Genomic DNA, 20048 nt, shown 5'->3' with positions numbered 1-20048 from the left:
CACTGTGCAGGTTTAAGGCAAAAATGTCTCTGAACAATCCACCATTTTCTCGTTATACAGGATATTGATCAGTGGTCAGTGCTGAGTCATGTCATATTATGCAATGTAAAACAAATCAGAATAGGTTAGACCTCTCTTTTCAGCTACTGTCCCTATGAAAGGCTCCAATCTGTCATGTGAATGCCGTTTGTCTAGCACGGGGCTAGAAGAATTCAAAGGCTAATGTATACGGATGTCTATTCATTTCAATGGGAGTTCATTGTATGCAAATTTCAAATGGACTATTGGTTAAATAGTTGAATGGGGGGGGGGGGGGGAATCACAGTTGACCAAGGACAAAACAAAAAAAACACCAAGTCAAATCTGGTGAATATAATTCAAAATTATCCAAGTGCCAATATTATCCTCCAAAGCAAAATTCTAAAATAATCAATTGCCTGTCCCTATTTTAATAAGAAATATCAACCTCAGATATGCAGATGACACAACCTTGATGGCAGAAAGTGAGGAGGAATTAAAGAACCTTTTAATGAGGGTGAAAGAGGAGAGCGCAAAATATGGTCTGAAGCTCAACATCAAAAAAACTAAGATCATGGCCACTGGGCCCATCACCTCCTGGCAAATAGAAGGGGAAGAAATGGAGGCAGTGAGAGATTTTACTTTCTTGGGCTCCATGATCACTGCAGATGGTGACAGCAGTCACAAAATTAAAAGACGTCTGCTTCTTGGGAGAAAAGCAATGACAAACCTAGACAGCATCTTAAAAAGCAGAGACATCACCTTGGCAACCAAGCTCCGTATAGTTAAAGCTATGGTTTTCCCAGTAGTGATGCATGGAAGTGAGAGCTGGACCATAAAGAAGGCTGATCGCCGAAGAATTGATGCTTTTGAATTATGGTGCTGGAGGAGACTCTTGAGAGTCCCATGGACTGCAAGAAGATCAAACCTCTTCATTCTTAAGGAAATAAGCCCTGAGTGCTCACTGGAAGGACAGATCCAGAAGCTGAGGCTCCAGTACTTTGGCCACCTCATGAGAAGAGAAGACTCCCTGGAAAAGACCCTGATGTTGGGAAAGATGGAGGGCACAAGGAGAAGGGGACGACAGAGGACGAGATGGTTGGATAGTGTTCTCGAAGCTACCAACATGAGTTTGACCAAACTGCGGGAGGCAGTGGAAAACAGGAGTGCCTGGCATGCTCTGGTCCATGGGGTCACGAAGAGTCGGACACGGCTAAACAACAACAATTTTAATAACGAGTGACATTTTATTTTCTCTGATTCCTTATATGTCTTGCACCGTCTTATGAACCTGAAACTACAATACTGCCTCCATTCATCTGGGACCAAGTCCCACGGAACACACTGGGGCTTATATCTGAGTACACGTGTAAGTGTCACATAGGTGCTTAATGAGGTTTGAACTGGTGGTGGTGCGCTCTCCTCCTTTGGAGTTTTTTAAGCAAAGGCTGGATGGCCACCTGTCAGGGATGATCTAACTCAGAGACCTGCATCGCTCGGGGTTGGACTAGATGACCCTTAGGGGTCCCTTTCCGACTCCACGAGTCTATGATTCTGTTCTATGGCATTGGGCAGCGCGGCTGCCTCCGGCTGCGGGGAGCGGCTTCCATCAGCTGTCTGTCACTTGCGGACAACCAACTAGGAAGCAGATCGGGGCTTCCGCATCCCTAAGCTCCTCCCTCCCTCCCTGAGCCAGCCTTTCCTGACTTCGGGTCCCCGGATGTTGTTGGCCTACAACTCCCATCATCCCCCAACGGCCAGTCCGGCTAGCAAGGGATGATGGGAGTTGTAGGCCAGCCGCGTCGGTTGAGGAAAAACGGCCTTGGACTAATCGGAGCGGCGGATAATCACACCTTCTACCCACGTCGTCTCTATGGTGCGCGCCACTTCCTTGTTTCCCTGGGAGAGGGCCGGAAGCAGGAAGTAGCGCGTGGATGGGAGGACTTGGTGCCGCTGGCCGGAGATGGGACTGTTCGGGAAGACCCAGGAGAAGCCGCCCAAGGAGCTGGTAAAGGCCGCTTGGAGGGAGGGAGAGGCTGGGAGAAGGGGCAGACTTTGGGAATAGGGCGCCCTGAGCGAGGACAAAGTTTGGCCTCTATCCTACTAAATATTTCTTATTTCCACAATAATTCCTTTTGGCACAGTTTAGAAATATGGGCATTATTATTATTATTATTATTATTACTATTACTATTATTATTTGCCCCCTCGGCGCCTTGTGAGCTCGGCGCTCCCGAAATCCGGCGCTGCTGGGATGAGCCGAGCAAGGAGTTTAATTTTTTAAATTTATTTTTAAATAAGAATTTATAATAAGAATTTATTATTTAAACCCCGCCCATCTGGCTGGGTTTCCTCAGCCGTTACAGTGATACCTCAGGTTACATACGCTTCAGGTTACATACGCTTCAGGTTACAGCCTCCGCTAACCCAGAAATAGTACCTTAGGTTAAGAACTTTGCTTCAGGATGAGAACAGAAATCGTGCGGCAGCAGCGGGAGGCCCCATTAACTAAAGTGGTGCTTCAGGTTAAGTCCATTTTCAGGTTAAGAACAGACCTCCAGAATGAATTAAGTACGTAACCAGAGGTACCACTGTATTAATTTATTATGTTCACATGCCACCTTTATCTTCAAAGGAGCTGAAGGTGTGGTGTACGTGATTCTCCTCCCCATTTCACCCCCACAACAACCCTGTGAAGTAGGTCAGGCTAAGACATGGGTAGGCAAACTAAGGCCCGGGGGCGGATCCGGCCCAATCGCCTTCTACTACCCACGGACGGTCCGGGAATCAGTGTGTTTTTACATGAGTAGAATGTGTGCTTTTATTTAAAATGCATCTCTGGGTCATTTGTGGGGCATAGGAATTTCGTCGTTGTTGTTTTTTTTCAAAATATAGTCCAGCCCCCCACAAGGTCTGAGGGACAGTGGACCGGCCCCCTGCTGAAAAAGTTTGCTGACCCCTGGGCTAAGAGATGGTGACTGGCTTCCAAGGAGCTTCATGGGTCGGGTGGGGGTTCGAACGCTAACCCTAACCATTACACCACACTGGGGAGAAGCCGGGATGAGGATGGGCGTAGGGTTTGCACCTGCCTGACAGGGATCGGTTGAGTAGCTGACACACCTCCTGCAGGGCTGGGCTTCAAGCCCCATGTCGAGAAAGGGCTTGCATGATTCACAGAACTGCAGAACTGGAAGGGATCCTGGCTGTGGTGGGGCGGGTGTCATCCAGCCCAACCCCCTTGCAGTGCAGGAATCTCAGCCAATTTCCAGTCCCATATGACAGAAAACACAGGGCGGGCGCCACTGAAATCAAAGGGGCTTCATTTAGTCTTAAGTAGATATGGTTGGGACGCGGGTGGTGCTGTGAGTTAAACCACAGAGCCTAGGACTTGCCGATTAGAAGATCGGCGGTTCGAATCCCCGCGACGGGGTGAGCTCCCGTTGCTCGGTCCCTGCTCCTGTCAACCTAGCAGTTTGAAAGCACGTCAAAGTGCAAGTAGATAAATAGGTACTGCTCCGGCGGGAAGGTAAACGGCATTTCCATGCGCTGCTCTGGTTCGCCAGAAGCGGCTTAGTCATGCTGGCCACATGACCCGGAAGCTGTATGCCAGCTCCCTCGGCCAATAAAGCGAGATGAGCGCCGCAACCCCAGAGTCGGCCACGACTGGACCTAATGGTCAGGGGTCCCTTTTCCTTTACCTTTAGATGTGGTTAGGATGACACTGTTAAGTCATTATCAACTGAAGTCCCATTGATTTCAACGGGTCTTCTCTAAGAATGACTGGCTGCTGTTCCCAGATGCTAAAAGTAGCAGATTCAGCGTCTCATCACTTGGCACTGCAGTAGGTTGGCTACTTATAGAATGTGGAAGTTTGGGCATCCCAAATTAAAATATAAGAGCCCTGCTGAGATAGAACAAAGGTCCATCTAGTGCAGTGTCCTGTTTGAAGGCAATACCACTCTTCCATTGATGCTTCTCAGCAGTCGGTACAAACGTGTGTGTGTGTTTGTTTTTTCACCTGTGTTTTATACTGTTCTTTTTTATCTATAAACCACCTTGAGTCCGTGTCAAGGAAAAAGGCAGGGTGCAAATAAATAAATAATGATAGTAATAAGTTTTGCAGGATGAATGGCAAAATCCATGCAACACTGGAGAAGCTTGAAGGATCCTCAATCACCCCACCCCACATTGCCAGGTTAACTCGAGAGATCGGAGAGCATACATATCCCTGGTTGTCTTCTAACATAATAAGTGAACCTATTGAAATTAATGGGCATGACTAACAGGGGTCCATTAATTACAGTGGGTCTACTCTGAGTAAAGGGACGCGGGTGGCTCTGTGGGTTAAACCACAGAGCCTAGGACTTGCCGATCAGAAGGTCGGTGGTTCAAATCCCCACAACGGGGTCCCTGCTCCTGCCAACCTAGCAGTTCGAAAGCACGTCAAAGTGCAAGTAGATAAATAGGTACCGCTCCGGCGGAAAGGTAAACGGCGTTTCCGTGCGCTGCTCTGGTTCGCCAGAAGCGGCTTAGTCATGCTGGCCACATGACCCAGAAGCTGTACGCCGGCTCCCTCGGCCAATAAAGCGAGATGAGCGCCGGAACCCCAGAGTCAGCCGCGACTGGACCTAATGGTCAGGGGTCCCTTTACCTTACTCTGAGTAAACGTTAGTTGATTACAGCCACAAATGTGTTGATAATTCCAAATTTCTTCAAGTAATGTTTCACATTTGTCTACATTAGGCTCACCATATACAGAGTTGCTCATTTGCCTTTATTAAAATCCTCTCTCAAGTTGTCCATCAGTAATGGTACATGTCAGTCAGTTTGACTAACGGACTAATAATCGAAAGCCCTGACCCACAGATACTTGTTCTCAGGAACCGGCTACATGTTGCAGCTTTATATCAGGATCTATGGGCATGATCAATACTATCAGTTGCCCTGGGTTCAATGACCCCTATCCAAACAGCACTGATCAACTAGCTGGGCCACATCTGCAACCTCTGGGCAGGGCACAGTTTCAAATCTCCTATCTTTCTTTTTCAGGTCAATGAGTGGTCACTGAAGATACGAAAAGAAATGAGGGTGATTGATAGACAGATTAGAGGTCTGTATTCTTTTGGGTTTTCTCTGAATTGCTCTTCTTTCAGATACCCCAAGTAAATACCAGTAAGATTTTAAATGTTTTTAATAAACTTCAGCATATAGAACACAATTAAATGGTGTATAGCTTTATGCCCAGACACAGTTCTGATGACATCTAGGAGCTGCTTGTATGGTGTGGGTTCTGCTTTTGTATGGTTGGATCCCACAGCAAATGGTTAACGTATCAGTGGGGAACTATGCTACGTAGCTATTTATTATTCCACACACCAGCACACTACCTTTGACAGATGGCTCCCTGATTTGAATGTTCCCAATGCAACCTGTGACCCAGCTAAAGGAGACAACTGCTAGGGATTGAGGCCCCTTGCCCCCCTAAAATATTTGAGGGGCTGGGCCCTCCAAAATTGATAGGCATTGCCATTCAAATCGTGTACGTGTGCCGCGTCATGCGATTGATTATGTGGAGTGGGGCTTACCTCCCCCCCCCCCATATTTTATTCAAGTTGGCACTCCTGTACCCAATAATGCAAAAATCAGCACCCAAACTGTGCTGGCAATTTGTCAGGCAGCCCATGTTGGCTTCTGCAGTGACCACTAACTTCATCTGCAAGGGATTAGAAGATGTTTGTTCTTTGCTTGGGAAATATGAGGGAGGGGGGGCTTATATCAAGAGAAAACATCAGTCAAAGCAGTGTTTGTACGTGGGATCTGAATATCAGTTTAAAGTTCATGTGGGATAGGCCTTATGCGGCTGTTGTTTTGACCTCAGGTGGACCCTAATTGCTTTCTTGGTGATTCCGTTACATTTCCTTGGAACTGGAAATGAAGGCACAGAGGAAGCAAGCTTCGAGATTTCAGTGCAGGCACCCCCTGCCAGAAATACTCAGGGCACCATCCTCTAGAAAGTTCTCCTGTGCGAGCCCCTTTGAAATGAATGCAGGCTGTGCCAGCACTCAGCTCCCATTCTTTGGAGTGGCACTTTTGCAGGGGAATTTCCTGGAGGCCCTTTGTATGGAAGGTTTTTAGTTAACTGGGCTTGAAATATTTAAAATGGAAGCAGCTGCCAGAAGGAACCTTTACACAAAGCTACATGTATAACAAGTTATCCAAGCCTTTCAATAAGGAAATGTATACGAAGTTGTTGTAACTGTCCCCCAATGGTTGCAAACATATCATTAGCATGGTTTACTAGTACAGTCGTCCCTTGGTTCTCGAACGCCTTGGTACTCGTACGCTTTGGCTCCTGAACGCCGAAAATCTGGGAGTAAGTGTTCCGGTTTTCGAACGTTTTTCGTCCGACGCGGCTTCCGCTTGAGTGCGGGAAGCTCCTGCAGCCAATCGGAAGCTGCGCCTTGGTTTTAGAACGTTTCGGAAGTCGAACGGACTTCCAGAATGGATTTCGTCCAAGAGCCAAGCTACGACTAGTTACTTGAATGATGCTCTACCCACAAATCACCTCTCTTACGAGTCCTTCCTCTTCAGTTGAATTCCTCCCATCACACAGTGCAAGTAAGTGTAATGTGGGTTATTTATTGTTTGACATTTGTAATAAAATAAAATATAAAAATGTCATTTTCTACCCCAAGCCGTTCATTGGCAGGAATATTTGTCAGCAACTGTTGCTGAGTATATTATACTAAGATTGGAACTTACATCTGGCAAGTAGGAAATACTGATTGACTTACAATCCAAGAAAGGCATAGGCAAACTTGGCCCGCCAGATGTTTTGGGACTACAACTCCCATGATCCCTAGCTAACAGGACCAGTGGTCAGGGATGATGGGAATTGTAGTCCCAAAACATCCTGGAGGGCCAAGTTTGCCTATGCCTGATCCGAGACACAGTTCACTCAGAGGTTTGGAGCTCCCATTTGAGGTCAAGGACAAGACAGGTAGAACCTTAGCAGCTATCAAATTTTGGTTGGCTTCTGTAATCTGCCCCAGATGAGAGCAGCCAATATATGCATATTCTCAAAGCCCCCCAAACATTGTCTTTCATTCAGAAAAGTCTTCTTAAGTCTGTGGCCGCTAGTATAGGGGGACTGAGGTGACAGGTGAGCCCCATTCCTTCTCTCCTATGTAGTATTCACACGCCAAGGAAAATCATGGCTCATTTTTAAAGCCCCAAGCTTCCGCCATCGCCATTTACTCTTGTTTGCATTGTAGATATTCAGCGAGAAGAGGAAAAGGTAAAAAGATCCATCAAAGATGCCGCCAAAAAGGGTCAGAAAGACGTTTGCGTGGTCCTGGCAAAGGAGATGATTCGTTCGCGGAAAGCTGTGAGCAAACTCTACGCCTCCAAAGCCCACATGAATTCAGTGCTGATGGGGATGAAGAATCAACTGGGTAAGGAGCTGGGCTTCCACGGCAGCACCTGTCATGGTGGAACAAAATGGTTACTTAAATTTCTCTTCCACCAAATCAGACAGGCAACTGAATACAAAAGAAAGCTATCCCCTATCTATCTATCTATCTATCTATCTAGGATCTTATTCTTTTGGTACTGCTCTAACCACATGAAAGGGTAGCAGTGGGTTAGGAAATAACCATGCAATAGGCTTTGTCCACCAAGCTGTGTTTTTCAGCTATACAGTGGTACCTCGGGTTACATACGCTTCAGGTTACAGACTCCGCTAACCCAGAAATAGTACCTCGGGTTAAGAACTTTGCTTCAGGATGAGAACAGAAATCGCAGCAGCAGCAGGAGGCCCCGTTAGCTAAAGTGGTGCTTCAGGTTAAGAACAGTTTCAGGTTAAGAACGGACCTCCGGAACGAATTAAGTACTTAACCCGAGGTAACACTGTATTCCCCTGCAGCATACTGTAGGCTCACAGCTTGCAGAAGCTCTTCTCACACTGCTAGGTACATGTGCAAAGGGGGCCTTGGACAAACATTTATCCAGAATTCTCCCACCTCAAGCAATCCGGGCTGAAGCTGAGCTGTGGTGCAATGCTGCAACAGTCTTCCTCTCCCATAGAAGACTGTGGAATAAAATGACGCTTGGAAATAGAGGCTTTGAACCTCATTAGACCAAATGAGCATAAAATGATCAAGGGTCAGCAATACAGAAAGAAATGGAAGACTGTTGTGAAGACTGTAGGACTAAACAGTTCACACCATAGATTTATGTTTATGCTGGGCTGTAGCAATAGTAATAATAATAATAATAATAATTTTTTATTTATACCCCGCCCATCTGGCTGGGCTTCCCCAGCCACTCTGGGCGGCTTTCAACAAAATATTAAAATACAGTAATGCATCAAACATTAAAATCTTCCCTAAACAGGGCTGCCTTCAGATGTCTTCTAAAAGTCTGGTAGTTGTTGTTCTCTTTGATATCTGGTGGGAGGGCGTTCCACAGGGCGAGTGCCTGGTTCTCTGTAACTTGGCTTCTCGCAGTAAGGGAACCGCCAGAAGGCCCTTGGCGCTGGACCTCAGTGTCTGGGCAGAACGATGGGGATGGAGACGCTCCTTCAGGTATACTGGAGCAAGGCCGTTTAGGGCTTTAAAGGTCAGCACCAACCCTTTGAATTGTGCTCGGAAACGTACTGGGAGCCAATGTAGGTCTTTCAAGACCGGTGTTATGTGGTCTTGGCGACCGCTCCCAGTCACCAGTCTAGCTGCCGCATTCTGGATTGGTTGTAGTTTCCAGGTCACATTCAAAGGTAGCCCCACAAAGGTAGCAAAGGTCAGTAATGTTTGAATAAAGAAGCAAGTTATAGGAAAGTACACCTCTTCTTTCCACATGATAGCAGTATGCAACCCAGGACTTCCCATTTAGAAAAGTGCTCTTCCAAAAGTCTTCCACCTTGCTACACAAAATAAAAAAAATCCTTCCAGTAGCACCTTTAAGACCAACTAAGTTAGTTCTTGGTATGAGCTTTCGTGTGCAAGCACACTTCTTCAGATACACTGAAACAGAAGTTGCCAGATCCTTCTATATAGTGAGAAGGTGGGGAGGGGTATTACTCAGAAGGGTGGTGGGAATGGGAGATTGGCAGATAGCTGGGATGAGCTATCTGCCAATCTATCCCAGCTATCCCAGCTATCCTAGCTATCCCAGCTATTTGCCAATCTCCCATTCCCACCACCCTTCTGAGTAATACCCCTCCCCACCTTCTCACTATATAGAAGGATCTGGCAACTTCTGTTTCAGTGTATCTGAAGAAGTGTGCTTGCACACGAAAGCTCATACCAAGAACTAACTTAGTTGGTCTTAAAGGTGCTACTGGAAGGATTTTTTTTATTTTGATTATGGCAGACCAACACGGCTACCTATCTGTAACTGGAACCTTGCTACACATTTGAGGTCTGCAGAGCTTTGGAAGGTAACTAAGGTTTTGTAGAGGATGAGCACTTTTCCTTGCAGTTCGGTGGCGTTCTGCGTGAACCTCAACTTGTAGCTTATGTCACTCCAAATAAACGAAGAGCTGGGGAGGCAAACCACGAGGTCAGGCTTGGTTCTGGCGGCGGCAGGACCAGGAGTGGAGCAAAGTGACTGTGATCTTTTGCTCCAGGCACCCACCTGCTTCCTCATTCTTGCAGTGTTATGTACAAATAAAGCCACCATTGGATACAGTGTCATGTGATATTGCCTTCTTGTGGTTTAATCGTCACAGGTTTGTTAGTTTTTTTTACAAAAATCAAGCGGCCTTGGAAGGATTTGTATACAGTGGTACCTCAGGTTACATACGCTTCAGGTTACAGATGCTTCAGGTTACAGACTCCGCTAACCCAGAAATAGTGCTTCAGGTTAAGAACTTGGCTTCGGGATGAGAACAGAAATCGTGGTTCGGCAGCGCGGTGGCAGCAGAAGGCCCCATTAGCTAAAGCGGTGCTTCAGGTTAAGAACAGTTTCAGGTTAAGAACGGACCTCCGGAACGAATTAAGTACCGTATTTTTCTCTCTATAAGATGCACAAGACGCACCTAGTTTTTGGAGGAGGAAAACAAGAAAAAAAAATTCTGAATCTCAGAAGCCAGAACGGCAAGAGGGATCCCTCTTGCTGTTCTGGCTTCTGTGACAGCTGCGCAGCCTGCATTCGCTCCATAAGATGCACACACACCTTTTTAGGAGGGAAAAAGTGAGTCCTATAGAGCAAAAAATACAGTACTTAACCCGAGGTACCACTGTACTTGAATGCGTCACAAGCAAGATGCTGGACCAGATAATCCTTGATGTAACATTGCCGGTATGATCACATCCTTATCCTAGAAAATCTTTGGGGGTCTTTTTCAGAAGCGGAAAGGAAAAGAATACTGTGTTCTTTATGAACACTCTTAGTGTTGGGTTTTTATAAGTTATCAGGTTGAGAGAAAAGATGGACATCTTGTAATCTTAGGTACCCTCAACTCCCCTCTGAATTGAATAGGAACCTTGATCTGGTGGCAGGGAACAGCCCAAGCTGATGTTCTGCTGGTCTGAATTTGATCTAAAGTCTTCCATGCCTTCTCTTGGCAGCTGTCCTGAGAGTGGCTGGCTCATTACAAAAGAGCTCAGAAGTAATGAAAGCCATGCAAAACTTAGTAAAGATCCCTGAAATCCAGGCTACAATGCGGGAGTTGTCCAAAGAAATGATGAAGGTAAGGTTACTCTCTTAATTCTTTTTTGTATGATCTGGCTGTGTAAAATGGTAGCAAGGAAAGCAGTCTAGCATGTAAGAGATAGTACCTTCTTCAGATCACTGTTGCCTTGTTTGTTGATCTCCTGGCTCCTGCCTTCTCTTTGCCAGATGAGGCCACTTGAACATCAGTCCGAAGGAGATCAGTTGTCAAATTTTCGTTGTCTCTCTGGATTTATTTTTTTAGCTTCATGCAATTGTTTGTTGGGACAGTCCAAGCTGTGGCTGAAAACTAGGGCCCAATTTCCAGGTCTACAGGTGTATGATCCTGGTCTGTATATACAAATAACTTAATTTTCCATCATCTACATTTTCTTTAGGCAGGTATTATTGAAGACATGCTGGAGGATACTTTTGAAGGTATGGAAGACCAAGAAGAGATGGAAGAGGAAGCAGAAATGGAGATCGACAAAATTTTGTTTGACCTTACAGCTGGTGAGTGGAAGTGTGCACAAGTGTCTATAGATAAACTTATGTGCTATGTCCTACTTTTTATTGTTGGCAAAACTGGCCACCTTCATTTGCAGCGCCAGCTCTCCTGTAATATTAAATGGAAGCTTGACTGAACAGGTGTTGCTGAGCAAATGAAACCCTGGAGTTATATGCCACAGCTTTTAAGCATTCTCTTGAGTCTTTGTTATGTTTCAGGAAGTGAAGTTAAATGGCTGTTTCATCTTCCAGTTCTCCCACCTAGTCCAGTGGTGGGGAACCTCCAAACCATGAGCCTAACTAGACTAGCCACAGTCAAAATTTAGCTCGCAAGGCTGTTTTCCAGACATCATATATGTGTGTGTAGGGTAGATAAAGACCTGGCAGCAAATAAACAATTGGGAGTCTTGAAGTGCACTCCCAATGGTTCCTTGGCCAGCATGTCTTGTATTTGCTTGTATTTGTACTGCCTTCCCAAAGCCGGGAAGGAGATATGGGGGCTATGACAGGGTCCTAGAGTCCTCCTGTCTCCTTCCCAAACCCTAGTTAGCACTTTCCCAGCTTTCGGAAGGAGATGGGAGGGCCCTAGGACCCCACCAGAGGGGACGCGGGTGGCGCTGTGGGTTAAACCACAGAGCCTAGGACTTGCTGATCAGAAGGTCGGCGGTTTGAATCCCCACGACGGGGTGAGCTCAGTCCCAGCTCCTGCCCACCTAGCAGTTCAAAAGGACGTCAAAGTGCAAGTAGATAAATAGGTACCGCTCTGTCGGGAAGGTAAACGGCGTTTCCATGCGCTGCTCTGGTTCGCCAGAAGCGGCTTAGTCATGCTGGCCACATGACCCGGAAGCTGTACGCCGGCTCCCTCGGCCAATAAAGCGAGATGAGCGCCGCAACCCCAGAGTCGGTCACGACTGGACCTAATGGTCAGGGGTCCCTTTACCCTTTACCTTTAGGACCCTACCAGAGCCTTGCACCTCCTTCCCAAAGCCCAGCGCCTTGCTTACCCAACTTTGGGGGGGCTGAGTGATGGGTGTCAGATGTTGGCCTTGCTCTCCCCTCCACCTCTCACACGACAAGACAGTGTGCTGCCTGTGGGTTCCAGGTTGAAGTGCTCTTGCGGCCCACTTGGTATGAAAAGTTGGACCCTTGGCAAAGTTTTGTGGTAGACAGGATGATGAAGAAGCTTAATCTGGTTCTGCTGCCATGGCCGATCCTTGTCGGCTAGGGTTGGGTCTTCTTCAGTCCTTCCCTTAACAGTGGTGGAGCCTATTGAAACAACCTACCTCTGAAGACTGGCAGATCCACATGGTTTACTGAGAAGGAATCCGTTGGCTGAGAGAGAATCTGCTGTGTCTGGCCAGTTCTATTAGATGCCTTGCTCAGCCTCTAGACTGAGGGAATGGCCTGAGTGGTTGATAGCTATCATGCCTGAATTCTCCCTGGTTCTCCAGAGAGCTCAGAGCAATGAGAAAGCAGAGCCCATTTTAGGGACTCCGTCATGGCGGCACAGAAACTTTCAGGAGCTCCTCCTACACTCGAGTAGGACCCTGGCAGAGACACATGCCCAACTGGCATGTTCTCTCCCTCCTGGTCTTTCATTCAGGGGCTTCAAAAGCTTTCTTCTGCTCAAACATCACAGCGACCGATGCCAACAGACATTGGCACACTTAGGGATCTGCAGAGTCTTCGCAGCTAGCGTGACAGACCTCAGCAAATCAGCATTTTGGCTAATCTACTTTATTTACATATAAACACACACGGAGCACTGCAACATGGCTCCCTCTCTCTCTAGCATCAGACAGCAAAGAGAGAAAGAACAAATGACAATGACAATATTCCCACTTCACGGAACACAGTAACACAAACATCTTGTCTCCGTCACTTCCCACTCCATGGAGTCAAAACATATACCGTCATGTGATAGACAAAAATCCCATGACTGCAATCATGGAGCAGGAATTCTAACAGAAACTTCATTTTCTCCCTGTCATTGCGTCATTCAGAACTGTCAAGCAAGCAGAGCTCTTCTAAGCGGGGCAAGACTGTTAATATTTTGGTCCTCGGGGAGGGGATGAGGCCCTGTCAGTGGTTTCTGTGACTTATTTGCAGTTTGTGATTGCAATCACTCACACCTACCGTATTTTTCGTCCCATAGGGCGCACTGGCCCATAGGACGCACCTAGTTTTTTGGGGGGGAAATAGAGGAAATTTCTCCCCCTTTATATCCCCCCCAAAACCAGGTCGGGGAATCCAAACCAGGTCAGGGAACAGCGGGATGGCGGCGCTCCGCCTCCCCGCTGTCCCCCGAGCTTGTGGTGCTGGTGCTGGGGAGAAGCGCACTTCTCCCCAGCGCCAGCCTCCAAACCAGGTCGGGGAACAGCCTCCAAACCAGGTCGGGGAACAGGGGGAAGACACGCTGCGCCTCCCTGCTGTCCCCCGGGCTTGTGGGGCTGGCGCTGGGGAGAAGCGCACTTCTCCCCCGCGCCAGCCTCCAAACCAGGTCGGGGAACGGGGGAAGGCGCGTTGCGCCTCCCCGCTGTCCCCCGAGCTTGTGGGGCTGCCCGATATCTGCACGAAGCCCGGGGCGCAGGGTTGCTTCGGGATGCAGGCTGCTATCCGCAAGCCTTGGGAGCCCGACGGGAACTCCCGCGGAGCTCCCAAGGCTTGCGGAGAGCTTCTTGAAGCCTGGAGAGCGAGAGACCCCATAGGATGCACACACATTTCCCCTTCATTTTTGGAGGGGAAAAATTGCGTCCTATAGGGCAAAAAATACGGTAATCCCACCCTGCTTAGAATTCTGGGATTGTTCTGGGTTGAGCCTTTATATTTTGGCGCTGCTTTTTCAACTGCAAGTGTGCTTTGCCTTTTCTTGCAGGAGCCTTGGGTAAAGCGCCCACTAAGGTCACCGACGCCCTGCCAGAACATGAGCCCGAAGGGGCTACAGCAGCTGTTGTTGATGAAGATGAAGAAGAAGATATTGAAGCAATGCAGTCGCGGTTAGCGACTCTCCGTAGCTAAATGTAGACTGGCTTTGCAGTTTGGTGCATTTTTCCACAGCCTGCCCTGTCATGCCTTTTAACAGTGCAAAACTTCATGCAAAAGTCTTTCCTGTATATATTCCTATATCTATTTTTTTGTGGGTTTGCCTTCAGAGATATTATTTTTAACTTTTCTGTCAACCTATGCCCAACACTAAACCGCTCTTGGGGAATGGAGAAGGGATGGCATATGTATTCTCAAACAAAAAATAAAATAAAAACCTATTTGAACGAGCTTATGCTTTACGTACTGTCTTCTGCGGGCTGTACCTGCAACAACAGCATTATGTACATTTCTGAAACAGTATGACTAGATTTTAATAAACAGTTTTTAACACTTTCCTGCAGTCCCTGGTGAGCTGGTAGTTTCTTTCAAGTATGTGGACTGAACACACAAACCTCTTGCCAGTTATTAAAAACCAAGTAAACTCTTCAGCCACAAAGTGCAGTTCTGATTAGCTTAATACAGTTGATCTCCTGCAAGTAAAAGTTATATGTAAAAGAAGAAGAAGAAGTCTATACTGAAATAGTAAAAAACGCCTGGCAGCAAAGTGCGGGGGGAGGGGGGATCCAAAATGGTACAAGTAAAATAAAACACTGTGTCACTAAGCAGTTTTAGGTACATAAAACCTGTTTTTTATTTATATTCTTAAAGATTTTGTAAAGAAGCTTGCCGGGTAATCCAGTCAAAAGCTCATCAAAATGGAGATGTCACATTACAATAAGCCATAGGCACAGTGCAGTTTTAAATAACAAAGGATGCATTTCCAGAAAGCCTTTATATTGCAATTAAATTACAGTCGTACTTCTGGTTAAGAACTTAATTCGTTCCAGAGGTCCGTTCTTAACCTGAAACTGTTTTTAACCTGAGGTACAGTGGTACCTCGCAAGACGAATGCCTCGCAAGACAAAAAACTCGCTAGACGAAAGGGTTTTTTGTTTTTTGAGTTGCTTCGCAAGACGATTTTCCCTATGGGCTTGCTTCGCAAGACGGAAACGTCTTGCAAGTTTGTTTCCTTTTTCTTAACACCGTTAATACAGTTGCGACTTGACTTCGAGGAGCAACTCATAGAACGCGGTGTGGTAGCCTTTTTTGAGGTTTTTAAAGACTTTGGTGATTTTTGAAGCTTTTCCAAAACTTTCCCGACACCGTGCTTCGCAAGACGAAAAAAATCGCAAGACGACAAAACTCGCGGAACGAATTAATTTCGTCTTGCGAGGCACCACTGTACCACTTTAGCTAAAGGGGCCTCCCGCTGCTGCCACAATGCCAGCACGCGATTTCTGTTTTCATCCTGAGGTAAAGTTCTTAACCTGAGGCACTACTTCCGGGTTAGTGGAGTCTGTAACCTGAAGTGTTTGTAACCCAAAGCGTTTGTAACCTGAGGTACCACTGTTATGATCCACCATCCAGTTTTCCAAATCATGCTCAAGTAGCGCATATGACAGGAAATCAATATGTAGGTACAGCAAAAAGTCATAAATACATCAAGATTTACATTATATGGAAAAGTAATCAACAGAAGGGTTGGAATTCACAAAAGGAACATGAATCATACCACAGAGTGACAAATTTGAGGGGCGTAGGCCACAGGTGAGCAGAAGGTAGATCTGAATCTCCTGGAAGATCTCCGGATGATTTCCAGTAGATCCATAATGGTTTCCGACTCACAATTGTTTTAACATTAGCAATAATGGAAAGGTCTCTTTACCCAAGCCTGGCTGCCAACATGAAGGAATCTTGAGGGAAAAGGAAATGGATTTCTGTGTCAAAGGAATGCAGTGATTCCTGATACTGAAATCACTCTTGTGGCTCAGATATGCCGGATTTTAAGTGGTTGCTCCCTCGGATCACTATTTTGCACTTGGTTTCTGGTGGTGAACCTTGGGGATCTATTAAAACACAAAGTATATTTTTCGCTCTCTAAGACGCACCTTTCCCCTCCTAAAAAGTAGGGAAATGTGTGTGTGTCTTATGGAGTGATTCATTTTCCATACCAAATTATACATTCAAAACATCTTATTTACATCCAAATTCTCCTTATTGACTTCCCTCATCCCGCCAGAAAATCCTTCCTAGTACTTACTTTCTCCACATTTTTTAAATTTAAATTTACACTACAATATTATTTAATTTATCTTATACTCTCATAATATTCTAATTTTTCTCTTCACAGAACTTCCTGAAAACTTACAAACATCTGATTATCACTTAATTTTTGCATAGATTCAACAAATTTTGTCCAGTCTTCTGTGAATCTTTGGTCACGTCGGTTCCGGATCCTTCCTGTTAAAAAGGGAGCGCGGCTCTTGGGGGAGCCTTAGCCGCGCGCAGCCTCTCGCGGGCAGGGGGTGAAGGCTCCCCTTGCCTGGGAGAGGCTGTGCGTGGCTAAACAAGAAGCCAGGGCAGCGAGCTGGTAGAGCCTTCATCCCCGTGCCCTGTGGAGGCTTCGTGGGGCTATCCAAAAGCCAGAACAGCTAGCGCTCCCTCTAGCTGTTCTAGCTTCAGGCTTAGCCGCATGTGGCTCTGTCCCTTTCCCCACCTCCCAGAAAAGCCCCCCAAGAGCCACGCTCCCTTTAAAGAGCATGCGGCTCTTCAGGAGGTGGGGGGAAAGCCAGTAGGCTTGCTTTCACTGAAGCCAGGAGGGCAAGAGGGATCGGTGCGCACCAATCCCGCTTGCTCTCCTGGCTTCAGGGATAGCCCCGCAAGGCCTCCTGAGCGAAGATGGAGGAGCGCTCCCTCTTAGCTCAGGATGCTTTGCGTTGCTGTTTTATTTCTTGTTTTCCTCCCCTAAAAACTAGGTGCGTCTTATGGTCCGGTGCATCTAATAGAGCGAAAAATACGGTAGATTCCCACAGGACTGCAGGACATTCACCCCGTTGTAGTGAATGCCACGATACTGCTCTCCTCCCTCTATACCAACCTAACAAAAATGAGTTACCGTATTTTTTGCTCTATAGGGCGCACTTTTTCCCCTTCAAAAATGAAGGGGAAATGTGTGCGCGTCCTATGGAGCGAAGATGCCATAGCCCCGCGACCCTCTCCCGGCTGGAGAGGTGACGCGCGGCTATGGCAGGAACCTCTACAGCCCCGTGTCACCTCTCCAGCCGGGAGAGTGCGCGCGCGGGGCTAAAGCAGCCCCCCGCGACCCTCTCCCGGCTGCAGAGGTGATGCACGGCTATAGAGGCTCCTGCCATAGCCGCGCGTCACCTCTCCAGCTGGGAGAGCGCGCGCGGGGCTAAAGCAGCCCCCCGCGACCCTCTCCCGGCTGGAGAGGTGACGCGCGGCTATGGCAGGAGCCTCTACAGCCCCGCGTCACCTCTGCAGCCGGGACAGCGCGCGCGGGGCTAAAGAAGCCATAGCCCTGCGACCCTCTCCTGGCTGGAGAGGTGACGCGCGGCTATGGCAGGAGCCTCTCCGCTGCGCCTTTCCGCTGCTCCCTGACCTGCTCTTTGGGGCTGGTGGTGGGCTTCCCCCCGCCAGCCCCAAAGAGCAGGTCGAAAGGAACCTGAAGCCTGGAGAGCGAGAGGGGTCAGTGCACACTGACCCCTCTCGCTCTCCAGGCTTCCAAGGTAGCCGCCTGAACGCACCTTAAACGGCACCTTGTTTTAGAGCGGGAAAACAAGAGGGGGAAAGTTCTCCCCCTCTCTGTGCAGCGCCTCCTGCTGCTTCACTGAAGGGGCGCTGGGCAGAGGGGGGGAAATTTTGTTTCTTGTTCTCCCCCCTCTAAAACAAATGCGTCCTATTGTCCAGTGTGTCCTATGGTGCGAAAAATACGGTAAGTTTCTCACGTTTATCCTCTTTGTAAATCAGTAGCTTGTTTTAATGTGTGCATACCAATGTATGCACTATTATGTGTACATTAATAAAGGATATTTTTATGCATGCCCTTACATTTGTTTCTGTTGCAAAGACAAAAACATCTTATGAATGCAGGGAGAAAAACCTGCAGGCAGCCAACATAATCCAGTTTCTGCAGTCAGTTGTAATTTGATTCAGCTGCAGGGTTGTACAGTATTGGTATGGTATTACCAGCATTCACAATGCTAATAATACGTACCATCAAATGCATTTTTTGCTGTCCATGTCATCTAAGTACTGTAGTTGGGAGATTCCCCCGCTTTCCTGTCTAGTGCTATTTGCTCCCGTACGAAAGGTATGTGACAAAGTTTCCCCCTAGTGGAAAAAAACTAGATCAACTTTGGTCTTCTACAAAGCCTTGCACTTTCTGCTGAAAGTGCTACAAGCATATCTCTCAAATGTGCTCCTGGTTGTTAAAGAGGTCGGCTGACTGCTATAAAATCAAGCAATACATTCGTTAATTTCAGCATATATATTTAGGTAGAATGTGGGCATTTCCATATTTGGGCTCATATCTGCTCGGACAAAGCAAGTCAGATACAAAATACCGTATTTTTCGCTCTATAACACGCACCCGACCATAACACGCACGTAGTTTTTAGAGGAGGAAAATCCGTAGGCATGCCACCTGTAGGCATTCCCTCCATAACACGCACAGACATTTCCCCTTACTTTTTAGGAGGAAAAAAGTGAGTGTTATGGTGCCAAAAATACGGTACCTCAGATCTGAGTCCTGGGGAACAAAGAACGTCGCCATTGTGTGAATGTCACTTATTTTCTGTTTCCACAAATATCCCCGGTCTGTTATGCAAACATTCATTCTTACAAACATAAAAGGGACTCTGCTTCATGAATTGCATCCTAAGAAACATCATTTTTGTGTGTGTCAGTCTGCTGCCAGGGAAGAAAGCACAGTCTACTCTACTTGCCTCTAGATCTTTGCTCCTAGTTCTGCCATCAAAGCTTTATAGAATCACAGAATAGTAGAGATGGAAGGGACCCCAGGAATCTCAGCTAAAGCATCCATGACAGGTGGCCATCCAACCTCTGGTGAAAAACCTCCAAGGAAGGAGAGTCCACAACCTCCCGAGGGAGACCGCTCCACTGTGGAACAGCTCTGACTGTCACAAAGTTCTTCCTGAATTTTAGTCGGAATCTCCTTCCTTGTAACTTGAAGCCATTGGTTTGGGTCCTACCCTCCAGAGCAGGAGAAAACAAGCTTGTTCCCTCTTTCTTCCATGTGACAGCCCTTGAGATATTTGATGATGGCTATCGTATCTCCTCCTCCTGCACGGAGGAGCCTCTTGAGAGTCCCATGGACTGCAAGAAGATCAAACCTCTCCATTCTGAAGGAAATCAGCCCTGAGTGCTCACTGGAAGGACAGATCCTGAAGCTGAGGCTCCAAGACTTTGGCCACCTCATGAGAAGAGAAGACTCCCTGGAAAAGACCCTGATGTTGGGAAAGATTGAGGGCACAAGAAGAAGGGGACGACAGTGGACGAGATGGTTGGACAGTGTTCTCGAAGCTACCAGCATGAGTTTGACTAAATTGCGGGAGGCAGTGGAAGACAGAAGTGCCTGGCGTGCTCTGGTCCATGGGGTCACGAAGAGTCAGACATGACTAAACGACTAAACAACAACAACAACAACAACAACAACAACAACAACAACAGTACAGTGGTACCTCGGGTTACATACGCTTCAGGTTACAGACGCTTCAGGTTACAGACTCTGCTAACCCAGAAATAGTACCTCAGGTTAAGAACTTTGCTTCAGGATTATGTAAGTTAAGTGATGAATTAATATGTTAAAATTCATAATGTGAAGATTTAAGATGTTAATGTGTAAGTTAAATTATTTTCAGAACTGTGATTTGGAAAACCGTTAAAAGGACATGCAATGAAATTCAACCAAGGGGAAACGAGGAAGTCACTTAACAATGTTAATAAGTGTAATTTTCAATAAGGCTATG

At 47.0% G+C, this 20048-nt stretch overlaps 1 protein-coding gene across 2 annotated transcripts in view; it reads left to right on the top strand.

Annotated features, from left to right (window-relative positions):
* LOC308460393 (charged multivesicular body protein 3) overlaps positions 1 to 14448 on the top strand; it is a 32719-nt gene extending 18271 nt beyond the window's left edge. Inside the window, exons 1-6 of one of the 2 annotated variants that reach the window (XM_080976734.1) lie at positions 1870 to 2026; positions 5068 to 5128; positions 7293 to 7472; positions 10587 to 10708; positions 11067 to 11181; positions 14051 to 14448. In XM_080976734.1, coding sequence (XP_080832860.1) covers positions 1982 to 2026; positions 5068 to 5128; positions 7293 to 7472; positions 10587 to 10708; positions 11067 to 11181; positions 14051 to 14193 — 666 coding nt within the window. In that variant the 5' untranslated portion in view covers positions 1870 to 1981 and the 3' untranslated portion in view covers positions 14194 to 14448. Of the gene's footprint in view, positions 1 to 1869; positions 2027 to 5067; positions 5129 to 7292; positions 7473 to 10586; positions 10709 to 11066; positions 11182 to 14050 lie in introns of those variants that run through there. The other variant, XM_080976735.1, reaches the window with a different exon arrangement.
* Positions 14449 to 20048: the final 5600 nt, after the last annotated feature.

The sequence above is a fragment of the Podarcis pityusensis genome, assembly GCF_964106645.2.
Source record: "Podarcis pityusensis genome assembly, chromosome: 13".
NCBI classification, from domain to species: Eukaryota; Metazoa; Chordata; class Lepidosauria; order Squamata; family Lacertidae; genus Podarcis; species Podarcis pityusensis.
This window is presented reverse-complemented; position numbering and strand designations above follow the sequence as displayed.